The sequence below is a fragment of the Lucilia cuprina genome, chromosome 5 (assembly GCF_022045245.1).
Source record: "Lucilia cuprina isolate Lc7/37 chromosome 5, ASM2204524v1, whole genome shotgun sequence".
NCBI lineage: Eukaryota > Metazoa > Arthropoda > Insecta > Diptera > Calliphoridae > Lucilia > Lucilia cuprina.
In genome coordinates this window covers 67,927,317-67,942,881 of record NC_060953.1, presented here as the reverse complement: position 1 = coordinate 67,942,881, position 15,565 = coordinate 67,927,317, and the positions used below count along the sequence as shown (strand labels likewise).

Here is a 15,565-nt window from a genome sequence, read left to right as displayed (position 1 = left end):
TCTTGATAAGTTTTTACAATAAGGAAAATGTTACAACAACAAAACAAAAAAAAAAAAGAAAAAAAGAAGAACGTACAAAATTAAAGGATAAATGGAACTCGTGTGAAACAAACAGCTGACTAAATGAATCGATTGAGGAGTATTTGTCCATTGGATATTTTATCTTACATACATATATTCTTTTGTTTGTTTTTTGTGGTACAAGTACACTTAGGGAAATTCTCTTCATCGAACAGTTTTCTATAGAAAATTTCATTATCGAAAAGTTTTATATAAAAATATCCAAAACTTTTCTATAGAAAACTTCTTTATTGCACGTTTTCTACGCCGAAGACTTTTCTACAAAAAAAAAAAAAAAAAAAAAAACTATTTTAACATAAACTTTTTTTACCGTAAACTTCTTCATCGAATTGTTTATTTATAGAAAACTTCTTCTTCGAAAACTTTTCTATAGAAAATTTTTTCTTCTAAGATTTTTCTATATAAAACTTCTTCATGGAAGAATATTATACAAAAAAGTTCTTCATCGAAGACTTTTCTATAAAACAACATTTTGATCGAAAACTTTTCTATAGAAAACTTCTTCATCAAACTATTTTCTATTGAAAACTTCCTAGTAAAAACTTTCATTACCATTTAAGTGATTAAAATGCTAAAATTTACTTACACAATAGCATTTTAAGTCATTATTTTAGCACGGTGATGTCATTGGAGGCAAGTACTTACCACAAACGATTACAAGTAATTAGCAAAAGTTGTCATTGTAAATCGGATGAAAATAATGTATACAGCTTCTCTAGCTTCACATGCAAGAAGACTAATGAATTAAAAAGTATTTATATAATATATTATTAGTAAGACCTTATTAGACTACTTCTATGTAATCCATGTGATAACTAGTAGTCATTGAAAGGTATGATGTTAGGTAAGTAATTTCAATTGAAATCCATTACCCAGTTTTTGCTGGGTTAAATTCGAAGGCTTTCCTAAAAAACACTACTTCAACATGAACTTTTCTAAAAACAAGACTTTTCTATAGAAATCTTATTTTTCTTCAAAGATTTTTCTAAACAAATCTTCTGCCTTAAATACCTTTATATAGAAAACTTCTTCTTCCAAGATATTCTTCATCAAATAATTTTCTACAGAAAACTTCTTTATCGAACAGTTTTCTGCAAAAAGCTTCTTCATTGAACAGTTTTTCTTAAGAAAACTTCGAAAAGTCTTCTATCGAACATAATTATGAACTTAAAAGCCATATTCCGCGGGTTCAGTTGTATGAGGGCTAGGTGAAATAATGGACCGAGGTTAACCATTTCCAATAGTCTTCGTCTACGGTACCAAATTTCATTGATATATTTTCATAATGGCTACCTGTATTTGAATACAATTCGGGGGGTTCAGTTGTATAGGGGCTAGTCGAAATAATGGAACGATCTTAACCTGGGACAATAGCAGACCATGTATCAAATCTCATTGAATTATCTTCAAAATTGGGACCTGTGGTTTGATTACAAGGTTTACAAGGACAAGAATGATTCTGAACCGATTGGTATAGGGTATAGGTATAGGGTATAGGAGCAATATTATTGTGTGTTACAAACAACAGCACAAACCCAATATACCCTCCCCACTAAAGTGGTGTAGGGTATTAATATACATTTTTTAAACAATGGACCATTTTTGCTAGGACCGATAGGTGAAAAGTTACACTCATACATTGAACAAAACAATCAACTTTGACACCTTTTTGTTCGGCAGTTCTTAACCGATAACCTTTTATCCAATAGTACTAACCTTGCTGCAAACTTCATTCAAATCGATTTATTGAGTTGCGTCACCTGGCAAGAAATTGCCTATATTTTTATATACATACATATAATATTAATAAATTTCTATAAATATTTATTGATATTTTTCTTAAACTGCACTCGCTCTGTAAACGATTATAGATAGTATATGAATTACAGTAGTTAAAAGGTCTAACAATATTTTTTTAACTATATTTAGACCAAAAAAAGCCAAATAAATAATACTACAATAGACGATAATAATAGAAAACTAAAAAAAAAATTCAATAAAATACATTAAATTTAATGTACATTTATTTTCTATTTCTTCTTTTTTTCTTCCACTCTTTCTCTTCTATTTATTAACACAAACAGTTATGTGAAGACAAAATTGACCGAATGGAAAACCAAAAAATAACAAAAAAGCAACAAAAACAGCAGAAAATATAAACAACAATAAAAAAACAAAACAAAACAAAAAACTCATCATATAATGTTGACCACAGAAGTAATTGTTCAATTAATTGCTCAATTTTATTTAAATTTTTATAAATTTTCAATAAAAGCCTGATGTCTGTCAATATTTCTTGTACGTTGCGTCGCACTCTACGTTTCTATCACTCACTCTCTCGTTTTCTAAAAACCACAACAATTTCATTAAATGCAAATTACTAACTAACTATTTTGGAAAGCATTTAGTTAGTAATAACAACTAACTGCAACATAAATATAAATAATAAAGAATAAATAATAACAGCATTAATATTTAATAAATTATTTAAAACTGCCTATAATTTAAATTTAAACAAGAAAAATAAAATATAAATTTCCCATAGAAATAATAATAAATTCACTTGCTACTATAATAAATTATTCGCGTATATGATAACACCCACAAACCAACCAAATCAAATCCACCCAACATTTAAACGTAATACCCGTAATTAGCGTCACTATTTGCCAACGTCGACGTCTACATTGTTGCTGTTGTTTGTTTGTTTGTCAACGGCATTGAAAACAAAAAGAAAAAAATAAACACAAAATAAATCCGTTTCAGCAGAATCAATATCAATATAATTGATATTATTATAATCTATTAGAAAATAATTATCAAATTGTATTAATTTATTAACAACAACAACACAATAATGGCCATTAATATATTGGATTATGATCATTATGCCATCAGTGCCATTGTAACGGTCAGCATGCAAATATTTTTCTTTCTCATCAATTCAATACTTCAAATGGATAAATTAACTGATTTTGCTGGAGGTGTTAATTTTATTATAATATCGCTGTTGACTTTTTTCTTGGGACAAATAGATCGTCCATCAAAGGTAAGTTAATCTGCAATTATTTTAATTGTTAATTTCATATACAATATTTATCTATTATATACTTATTAGTTTAAGTTAGGGTTTTGTTACCAGCAGGGGTTTGTGTCCTGGAATTCTAGGAATAAGCAAAGTGTCCTTAAGGCAAAAATAATAAGAAAAATATTCAGTTATTGTATTTTGAGGAGTGTGTTATGTCATTCCGAAAAATAATGCTCATAGATCCAATAAAGTATACATACATGCATTCTTAAGTAAATGTTTGTTTCCTGAAATCAAATATCGGACTGTAATTGACCCTACCGTCCAAAATAAGGTTCCATTCATGAAATGATTATAAAAACAACTGTACAGTTATAAAATTCGACAAGAGCAAGTAGGTGCTACAGGAAGCGAAATCTTAGTAGCAAATTTTAACGCTTATTACTCATAAACAAGTTTAATGGAACCAAAGTCTCTCTGCCTAATGATTGATTAATAATTGAAGCTAACCCACAATATAAGATCCACTTTAGAAAATGACTTTAACGCCCATAACAAATAATTTTATTGCGATGAAATTCGAAATGAAAAAGTTCTATTGGAACATAAATCTTTATACCAAATTGATGATCGGTCTACAATTAATCCTATCACCAATAAAAAGTCCCCTCTAGAAAATGACCTTAACACTCCTTGAAAGCCTAAAAATAAACTATTCTAAATAAGCAATCTCCTGTTAGAACATAAGTTTCTGTATTGAATTGTTTGACGATCAGTCATAAATTGTCCCTATCTCCCATATAAGGTCTACTTCCAAAAATGACTTTAAGGCTTAAAGGCTTCCAGATGACTACACAACAATGGAATTCATTCATATGTATAACAAGTTTTGTAATAACATAAATCTCTGTATCTAATTGTATGATGATCGGTTCATAATAGACCTAATACACCATATAAGGTTACTCCAGAAAAAAATCTTTAACACTTCTTAAAAAGCCTAAAATAACTTTACACAAAACATGTTCTTTAAGAACATAAATCTCCATCCCGAATTAGTCCAAACTCCATTTTATCTCCCATATAAGCTCTCCTTCAAAATAATTAGATCGGTTTATAATTTACCTACATCAATATAAAAAAGATCTAGTCCGAACTTTTGAAATACATTTAAATCACATGATATATATTTCAGATTTTACAAGAATATTTTTTATAGTTTTACTCATAGTTTAACTCATAAAATCACCACTAAAAGCCCTAGTTATAAGTACCACATATAATTACATGCTTTTATAAACCGACACATGTTTTATTTGTAGTAGTTATAATAAGCATTTTATTAAAATAATAATCCCATAATTTATTCAAATCACACACTTAACAATATCTCTACAATTGTATCAGGATTTTCTTTTTTTTCAAACAAACGATAAATTTAAGGCCAAACACATGAAGTGCAGATTGTGCTTTACAAGTATGTAATGAATGAATGAATGAATGCGTACTTATATACTCAATTGAACAACATATTGTATATATGTATGTATATATAGTTTGTATAGGGGGTGGGGCTTTCCATGATATTTAAATACCAAACTTAGGAATTACAGATTTAGGTATTTTAATAAGGGTTTTCGTTTAACATTCGAAAGCTTGGCAAATTGTGCATTTAAGATTTTTCTATGGAATTTATTACAAAATGTATGTGATTTTATTTGCACAATTCTGATAAATTTAGGGCGGGTTTCTTACTACTCAGTTAAACTAAACCTAACTTGCTGTTAGATTAAACTCAGAACAAATTTAGGCGGATTTAAACCGATGTTTGTATTTTTTATTTAAGATCAGTTAACTTTGTAAGTATTGCCAACTTTTTAATCAAAAACATAAACAATGGACAGCTGTTTTTTGCAAATATTACTTTTGTAAAATAAAAAAAAAATATATAAAAAATATAAATAAACATTTAAAACAATAATAATATTAATAACAAATCAGACATTTATTTAAAATATTATGTTTTTCATCATTCGAATTAATTATATTATTGTTTTTGTTGATTGTGTTTTCTCACTTGTAACTTTTTTATTTGGCAAGTTTAACTTACAGTTAAACTAAAATAATAAGGGCGGTTTCTTAATACTTAGTTAAACTAGGCTTAACTTGCTGTTTGATCAAATTTGAAACAAATTTAGGCGGACTTTATCCGATGATTGTGTTTTTCAGTTAAGGATTTAAGATCAGTTAACTTTGATAGTATTGCCAACCTTGAGCAGCTGTCTTTTTTTGTAAATAAAACTTTTGTAAAATGAAAAATTTTAGAAAAGTCAGAAAATTATTATTTACACAAAATATGTAGTTTTTCTTTTTCCAAATTCCAACGTGTTTCTTCACTTATAACTTCGGTTTAATTGGTAATAACAGTTAGTTAAACTAAGATAATAAGTAACTTTACTGATTACTAAAAAATACAAAACATATATTAAACAAGGTTTTACCAAAGACTATAGATTATCTTCATCAGAAACCCCCCTCTAAGTAAGTTACTGATTAATAAAATACACAAAACTTAGATTAAACTAGGTTTGACCATAGAATGTAGATAATCTTTATCAGAAAACCCCGGCTTTAATCGCCTATTTTAACTAGGAAGCTTAAGCTAAGCTTTCCCTTTTAAATACTAAAGTTACCCATTTGTGTAAATGTGCAAGCTTGTTAACTGGTTTCATGAACATATAATTAGAGATGTCTTTAAAAGAGTAATCAAATTGAAAACAATATTTTTTTATGTTCTTAGAAAGATCAAGAAACAATCATTTTCTATAACTTTTCATAGATTTAGTAAATTTCCGATTACATAAGTTATTCATACGGAATGACTCATAAACATTTTTGTTTGTCCGGATGTAGTTCTATATACATACATACATAGATAGATACATGAATATTATACATGTTGGTTTGCAGTTTACGAACACAATGCAATTTAATAGTTTCTTTCATATTATGACAGGCTACAATAGAGGCCTTTTTAAACTGTAAACCCAAAATGCAAGTTAGCAAATTTTATTTTATACATTTTTTAGCATTATATGCCTTAGTACAAGATACATGTTAAATATGTATTGTTTGCTATAACAAACTAATATAAAGGAAAAATTATTTAAAAAAGAATTAATTCTTTAGGTGAAGAATTGGATCTTTAGATTGAACAAAGTTCTTATACGAGACAGCATAAACTCTGGATGATATCGGATTATCTCGCATATCGGATTGATATTGAAAATAAGAAAAAAACAGTCAAATCGGTAACACCTCTGGTATGATGATTTGCATCACAAATATATCTCAATTTCGAAACTAAACTAAAATGTACTAGAATTCTTGGTCGATATCGAAAAACATTATGCCAAGAATGGAAATTATAATAAGTGAAGTATTAGTTGTTTATATAAATAAATTTCACCAATCAATTAATTCCTTTAAACACTTTACACTTTACTAAACTATTTCTTTTATTAGAATAAAAAAGTAAACTATTTCCCTTATAAGACTGTCAGTTGATGTATCTATGTAAATATGTATTCATATTTACTTACATACATTTAGTACATTTATTACAAGTAAATTCAAGTATAATAGAGAATATAATGTATGAATTTGTTTTTATAAATTGTTGTAATACACATTTCATTATTATATTGCAGTCATGCATTTTATTTATAAGTTAATAAAAACTAATTTTGAAATGTGGTTGCAGGTTGTTTAAAATTCTTAAAGAATATTTAAATTAGATAATAACAAAACACAACAACTATGTTAGTTAGATAGTAGGAAAAAGTGTATATTTTTATATAAACTTTAGCATGTCCTTCGTTGTAAGGAAATATTTTTAAAAAATTACCTTTTCTTTTACTTTGATGGTTCAATTTATTGACTAATATAGAAGGAAATAATGAAGTTGAGTGACAGTGGTTTATAATATTTTACTAAAACTTTTGTAAATAGATAGGCGATATCCAAATTCTTAAGAATAAATGCTAGAACCTTTAACATCATTTCTATCGTTTTAAAACTGTTGACATTTCTCAAACACTTGTCTTTAAACAAATTTAGAAGTTATGCTGTCATGAATGTCTTTAGAGATATTCTTCTCTCCTAGTGGAAAACATAGTTTTATCTGTTAGAAAGTTTAAACCTATAAAAAAAGATCAAAAAGTCAACTTTTTATAAAAAATAAAAGTGGACTTTTCGAAAATGCAAGAAGTTGTCTTTTTGTTTCAACTATAGAATCGTAGTACCCTCATCGGCCAAAGAGAGGATATTGAAGAAATAATTGCTTACTTGTCTAAGGGCGAGTTTTTCTGATAAAGATAATCTTCATTCTTTGGTTAAACCTGGTTTATTATATGTTTCGTGTTTTTCAGTTATCAGTAAAGTTACTTATTATCTCAGTTTAACTGAGTGTTATTGGCCAATTAAACTTAAGTTATAAGTGAGAAAACACAATTAACAAAAACAATAAAACAATGATTTCGGTAGAACAAAAACTTAATATTTTAAGTAAATTGCAATTTTCTGATTTATTTTGTTTTATTTATTATTGTTTTAAATGTTTATTTAACATTTTTTCAAAAATTTTCCATTGTACAAAAGTATTGATTGCAAAAAACAGCTGTTCATTGTTATGTTTTTGAGTGAAAAGTTGGCAATACTAACAAAGTTAACTGAGCTTAAATCTAAAACTGAAAAACACAATATTCGGTTAAAGTCCGCCTAAATTTGTTCCGAGATTAATATAACAGCTTAGTTTTCTGTATTTGAGAAAAATTCATATAAACGATCATTTATCAAAGAGGCGATCGTTTACTGTAAAGTAGATTTTTCTGTTAAAAATTAAATAAATAAATATTTTTAAAACCGTTAACCGGAAAATGTGTTATTCACCGAAAATCTGGGATATCAAACTAACCGATACGTGATCGACTAAAACTGATCGTAATTTTGCTATTTGAAATTATGGCTTCGGTATTGAATTTTGATTTATTAGAAAAAATCAAAATTTTAAACTGATCTTTAACAAAAAGTTAATAAATATTTCACTGAAAACCTCACGATTCTTGAGAAGAACTGATCTTCTAATGAAAAACCGATGATTTACCTTTGAACCCTTATTTACCCAAAAGTCGATCTTTTTCCGAAAATTATATTTTTTAGCAAAAAGTTGATCTTCCTAGGAAGAAACAATCGAACATTTCACTTTTCGTCGAAGCGTATAAACAATGAGCTACACCCTCATAAAACACTCCTACTTGTTTAGAACACTCCAATTGTTTACAATTCTATTTATCTAATTTCAATACTAAAGTCCCTTCTCAACAATTTCAAATGAAATTGAAAAACAATTTCTTTTATTTCAACATGACGCACATACATACATTTAATGGATTTGACTTTTGAAATTGACTTTTTTATATTAATTTAAAGAAAAAAAATCGTCATTTCCTGTCATAAATAACAAGTTTATCAATCTATTCGAATACCAATAAGATAGCTGAACTTGTGCATGTTGTTGTTCATGATGATGATGATGGTGTCTACTACTTGTAACACTCATTTTCATGGATACACAAATACAATGTATTCTATGAATAGTTGAACATGAGTGAGTGCATACAGTAATTGATGCTAACAGAAGAGAATGAACATTTTATATTTATTTTACATTCATATTTACACAATTATATGTACATAATGTAATTTACATATTTAGTGTGTGCCTCTACTAACATACATACGTACTTGTAAACAATTTTGTTTTTTGCAAAAAAAAAAAAAAATTATGAACTTCCTGCTTTCTAAGGGCTTTTATCACAAAACAACATGTCGTTCAGTGTAATTAGTAGTTGTTGTTGGTTGTAGAGGTTGTTTTTGTAATCTGGTGGCTGGTATGACGAGTACTACACTTGTTCACATAAAGGAATCATTTTCACGGACAACTTGAAATCTTTTTTATTTTTTTCATGTTTTGTTCGTCCTTTCTTTTTATAAAATGTAATTAAAAAATCAATAGAAATTTTGTACACTCTAGCAAAACTTATGAATTACAAAACGTTTAGAAAACAAATTAAAAAAAAACATATTAACCTTAGAAATAATTTTAAAGTACTTGTAAACAATTTAAATTTTGCGGTTGCCTTTGAAAGATCATACATATTTACCCCAAAGTTGTATTGTAAAGGTGTTCGTTCGGTCCTTGAATTTGAAAACAAACATACAAAAACAAATACTTGATATAAAAATAAAGTTTTATTGAATAAACAGTCATTTTTAGTGATAATATCTATATAGAAAAACTTTTTCCGTTTTTAGCAAAGGTGAAAGTGTAAAAAAGTTTGTGTGTCTGTCTAACTGCTGCTAAACCTTTTTTACATTCCTCACCAGCAACCATTTAGGAAAAAAACCAAACTGTTTTACCATATTGTTAGTAAATTATAAAAATTAAAAAAAAAAAAAAAATATTCACAGAAATACATGAATTTGCATTTGAATTTCAATTTGGATTACAAAACAAAAACGTATTTTACACCAAAAGGAATTTTGTTTACATTGGTTTAACCGCAAAAAAATAAAACTTTGTTTTCGATCATATCTCTTTTATTTTTATTTCATTTACCGCAACAAAATCGTCACTCATGCAAATGTAGGGATAGTCACAGTGTTTGTAATGAAAATTTTAATTTTAAGTTTTAGAGGTTGCATAGTTCAAGGCAACTATTGGGTTTTAGGTTTTATTTTATGGGACAAGACAATTTTTTTTAAAACGGTACCAAGTAGTATTTTGATTATACCGTTTTCATAAATCCTTTATGGAAAGAGAACATTTCCAACTTTTTATTCCTTCAAATATTACTTTTGAATTTGTTATAATTTTAAAACAAAAAACATAAGATTTAGTATGCAGGATCGTGAGTACATGATAATCCATAATTTAATCTATATGGAACTTTTTGGTTCTTCAAATTCTAGTTTTACATTGTGTATTATATAAAAACAAAACATATGAATCTAATCACATTGTGACTAGTCATAGATTCCAATAATTGATGGAACTGGATTTAAAATCTTCAAATAACATGACCAGATAGTAGTTTTCAAAACCAATTCCGATAATTATTGGATTTTATGACAACCCATTTCATGAATAATGGTTGCCATTGATAACAATGGAAGCTTTTAATCCTTTTCCGTTCTTCGAATGGTTCTTTTTTAATATATTTACTTAAATTGGCAATCCTTTCGAAACGTTGATAAGGTAGCGTTGTAGGTATTTTGATTTATTTTGGTTTTTGGTATTTCAGCGTTATCGGTATTTTGGCTAAATTAGCTATCGCCATTTAAACGTTATCGATAGTCCAACTCATTTTGGTATCGGATTTAGTGGATAGATTAGCGATAACGGTTTCTAACTAACAAACTAACTAACTAACTAACTAACTAACTAACTAACTAACTAACTAACTAACTAACTAACTAACTAACTAACAAACTAACAAACTAACAAACTAACAAACTAACAAACTAACAAACTAACAAACTAACAAACTAACAAACTAACAAACTAACTAACTAACTAACTAACTAACTAACTAACTAACTAACTAACTAACTAACTAACTAACTAACAAACTAACTAACTAACAAACTAACAAACAAATTAACTAACTAACTAAGTAACTACTATCTAACTAACTACCTAACTATCGAACTAACTAAGTACCTATCTAATTAACTAACTAAATAATTAACTAACCAACTAAATAACCAACAAATTAACTAACTAATTTACTAACTTAATAACTAACTAATTAACTAACTAACTGATCAATTACTATGAATTATGGCTAATCTACGGATTAGTTCATTGAATAGTCTACAACAAGTATGACAGCTCTAAGTACACTATACTACTCCATGAACTAATATATTTATTAACACTTTATTACATCTATTTACTACTACTACACTTTCCATGTCAGTAAGTAATGAACAAATTACAATACTACTGAATTTTCCATGCCTGCTCTTAACTGTAATTGTCATTCTGATATTCCCATCTAAAAAAAAGAGTAAATTTTGTTTATTCTCCCTAATACGTCATCTAACAACAATTAGCATGCACTCAAACAAGAATAAATAATATTTACGTATTAATGTATTTGCATCAGGAACATTCACTGACTGGCGTCTAGCCACCACCACCATCACCACCACTAATTGCGTGCATTTGTTTAAGAAAAATCGTTTATGCATTCCAAAAACCAATTATTAACCAAACTTTATAGAACTATAAAATCAAAACACAGAAAATATAAATAAAATTTATATTGTGTTTATAAAAGAGGGTAAGAGAAAGTGGAATAGAATTAAAAATTTTTCAAGGAAACATTTTTAAATATTTACGTCAATTTTATTAAAGCAAAGTCATTGCAAAAGTTCATATGTTCATAAATATATAAAATTTTAAATACTACAAATTTAATTACTTTTTCATTATAAATATTTTATAATGCATATTAAGTAAATGTGTTGTTTAAAGTGGGCTTTAAGGAGTGTTATTTATGTATAGAATTCGGTGTAAAAATAAATTTAAATTTTCATAAGTTTTATCATATTAAACTAAAGTTCAAAATTATTGTACAAGAAAATTTGACAAAAAACATAAAATTTCAACTTCAAATTTTAGAATTATTTAAACTTTTTTTAATATTTTTTAAACATTTAACAAAATGAGTCCTTGAATTAATATCTGGTTTAACTCACAAATTATAAAATAAAACACAATTTACTAAAACAAACAAGTTTAATTCTAATTATTATTTAAAAATATTTTAATTCGATCCTTGGCACGAGTTGAAAAAAGCTGCACGTTTTTGCTTTATCCATATTTATGTTTAAAATAAATCCTTTGACAAATAGTGCATTTAAACGCAAGATATTTTATAAATATAATAACAAATACATACTACGTATGAGTTATATTTAATAATAGCATTTAATATTTCCTAGACTACTAATATTAAACTTAAATACTTATTAATACAGTCACATGCGAAAAGTATTTTTAACCTCATCCAATATTAACCATGAGAATTACCAACATATATTTTTTTCACAATATTCCGTTTTAACACGTAATTTTTATACATTTTTAATGAAGTGAACAAAAATCCATGTATGCATTTATATTTATGAATGTGTATCAATAAATTGGCTGTAATCCTCAAAAGGACAATAACAAAAAAATTAAATGTGAACAGAATGTTGAAGAATAATAAAAACAAAAAACTAACAACAACACGCCGACAACCTTAACAATTAACCATCACGGCCAAAGGTTGACCAAATTGTTTGGCAATAAAGAAATAACAATGCATGTTTAACACTTTTTAAATTGTTGGTTTTTTTTAGTGTTTTCATTTTTTTTACTTTTTATTGTTATTTTCATGACAAAAAGAAAATGAAACAAAACAAAAGCAGCTTATTGCCGTTATTGTCTTTATCGCTATTTCATGATGAGATACCAAAACCTAGAACAACCACCCCTATACTCCTTCACCTACATATGTGTCTTGTACTAGTTGAGAGAAATGTTTGAGTATAAACAAGAATGAATGATATATACACGAGTACATACGAGTCGACATAAACATGTATGTAAAACATCAATGTTAACTTAACGTTTAGTAGGTTGTTTCACCATAAAGTCATTTAAAAAAATAATAATGTTTTATGTAGACCATTTCATTAACACTTGCTGAGATTCATTGCTTCTTCTAGGTCACATTCATTTAAAATTATAAAAAAATAATGATATATTCCCAGCAATAATAAAACGAAGTACTTCCAAAAGAATAACATTTATCACCACTTCAAAAGTAGTGCTAAGTGAAGTTTTTTAATTTCTGTACAGATAAAGTTAATTGAAGGAATATTTTTTAGAATGACTTCAGATGTAAAAAATTTTAAACCAAATATAAAGAACACCCCCCCCCCCCCTATGGCAAGCCTGCGTTAAAATCATAACTTCCTCCGGTCTTTTTCAATACTTCTATGGAGTACATTCTACTTCTTTTTCGCTTCTTTGGAAGTTCTTTTTTTACTGCGTTTTCACCACTGCTGACTACAGTTGGCAACATTGGCGATAAAAAGAACTTTTTCGGTTTGTTATAGAAAGTGAGCAATATAGTCATGATTTTGCATAGGCCCCATACAAGTGGTCCCTCGGAAAATTGTTAAAGGATCATAACATTGTTATTTATACAGCAATAGCGTTTATAGTTTAGTTTAATACAACTGGTTGATATCGGAGCATAGAAGGTCCCACACAATTAAGTATAATACCAATACGCTCATAATGAAAATAAAAATATTCTACAAAATATTTCTACTAAAGTATGAGTCTATATTTGAACTTTCCTCCCAACATTCCTCATAACTTAATAATAGCAGCATATGGACGAAATTTTACATAGTTAATATGTTTTATAACAACGAATATAGATTGTATAAATATGATTATTTGGATTGGTCCCTATCGCATATATAAGGTCCCCTTCAGAATATGGCTTTAACACTCATAACAAGACAAAAAGTACCCGCATATAGGTATATGAAATTAGACAAAAACTAGTTTTATGGGAACTGTAATCAGTCTACTAAATTTCATTGGGATCGTTCATCACCACCCTTACAAGGTCCCACTTATAAATGAATTTTACATATCTGAAATTCAGATTCTGAATCAATCCCCCTTAAACTCTTAAGATCTAAATCCATATAGCACTACCTTTCGTAATAAACTTTAATTTAAATCGTGGGCATAACAGACTATAGCACTCTTTAAGAAATGTTCGTAATAATATTCTGAAAGGTTCCTCATATGTAGTATAGGGTATAGACCAGAGGAGCTCAAGTTGGTACACATACACTATAGGTTTAATTCTTCTTCTTTTTATAATGAGCAATATCAGTTGGTTTGTTCATAACTTGAAAAAAAATTTAAATATGTTGCTGATCAGCACTTGTCGAAGTAAGGTCTGTGCGGGACGTTTTTAAAATACACACAGAAATACAACAACAAAATGTTGAGAAAGCCGAATTAATGTAGGAGAACAGTTGATAGAATTTGATATACGCTGGCTGTCAAAATCCATAATAAATATTTGACAGTTAACATACATATATTTTATAGTTTGTAATAATTTTATTAGTATATTTTTATTTTGAATTGAATTCTGTTCTCTGCTGCTTAACCCACACAAATAAAACTATGGTAGTCTATGGTAGTATGTGGTTGAGCACCACTGTTATAGACCGATCCTCATGAAATTCTATAGGAAGATATCTGTTCCTATGTAAGTCTGATATTTTTATTTTAAATCAGCATTGGACATTAAAGTTATTTTCTCAAGAGAGTTAGAACAATTATGGACGAATGGCCGCCATACTTTCATTAAGTTTTCTAGTGTACAAAAATATAATGATATATAATGATAGTTTAAGCTGAATTTTAACAGCACTTTGACCGATAGTGCACATTTGCAATACCAAACAGTTCTTATCAATAAAGATTATTTGAGAAAAAAACTTAGATCGTTAGCTTCTTTTATTTAAACTCTATCTTTTCTACAACAGGTCAACGGTCCTGGCTGTATACTTTTTATGGGTCTATGATGGATATACATTCCCTCTCTTTTAAATGTATATAGAGTTGTTGTAGGAAAATATATCAAATTCCATTTCCAAATTTCAATATCTTAGTTTGAAATTTGAAAATATTTGTAAAATTTTAATATGTATTGAATACCCTTAATATTATCATTGTACATTTAAATATAAGCATGATGGATTATTCAAATATATATGTATGTATGTACAAACATACAGTCCATAAACAATATTTGTTCCATTTCTTTCATATGTTAGTACAAACATGTGTTAATATAGAATTGTTGTTGTTTTCCATTTACAGGCCTACGATAGTCGTCAGTTGATGGTCACTTTATTTGTGTGCCTTTGGGGCGCCCGTCTATCTGGTTATTTACTATATCGTATTGTTAAACTGGGACGAGATAAACAATTCGATGATACACGTCGAAATATCATTAGATATGCTGTATTTTGGACATTTCAGGTATGTACCATTCATTCATCATTATGACCTTAAAACAAGGGTTTTGCAAATATTGTATGTGGGAAATTTCGTAAGCAAAAGTTGTGTAAGTTTAAATGTAAAAAAGATGATTTGAGTTTGGGCGGAATACATTTTTTTAAGAAATCGAATCGAGCTGTATTGAGATTCAGCGCAATTTAAATCTAAAGTTAAAATTTCAGAAAAGCATTTTGTTTTCTAAAAAAGAAAGAAACTCAGTGTCAGAAACAATTAACTTT

General features: G+C 27.6%; 1 protein-coding gene across 1 annotated transcript in view; it reads left to right on the top strand.

Moving 5' to 3' along the window:
- Positions 1-15,565, top strand: part of LOC111680744 — a 28,488-nt gene that overhangs the window by 11,115 nt on the left and 1,808 nt on the right. The window contains exons 2-3 of the mRNA XM_046951740.1: positions 2,166-3,130; positions 15,147-15,308. Of these exons, the coding sequence (XP_046807696.1) occupies positions 2,939-3,130; positions 15,147-15,308 (354 nt within the window). The 5' untranslated portion in view covers positions 2,166-2,938. The remainder of the gene's footprint in view (positions 1-2,165; positions 3,131-15,146; positions 15,309-15,565) is intronic.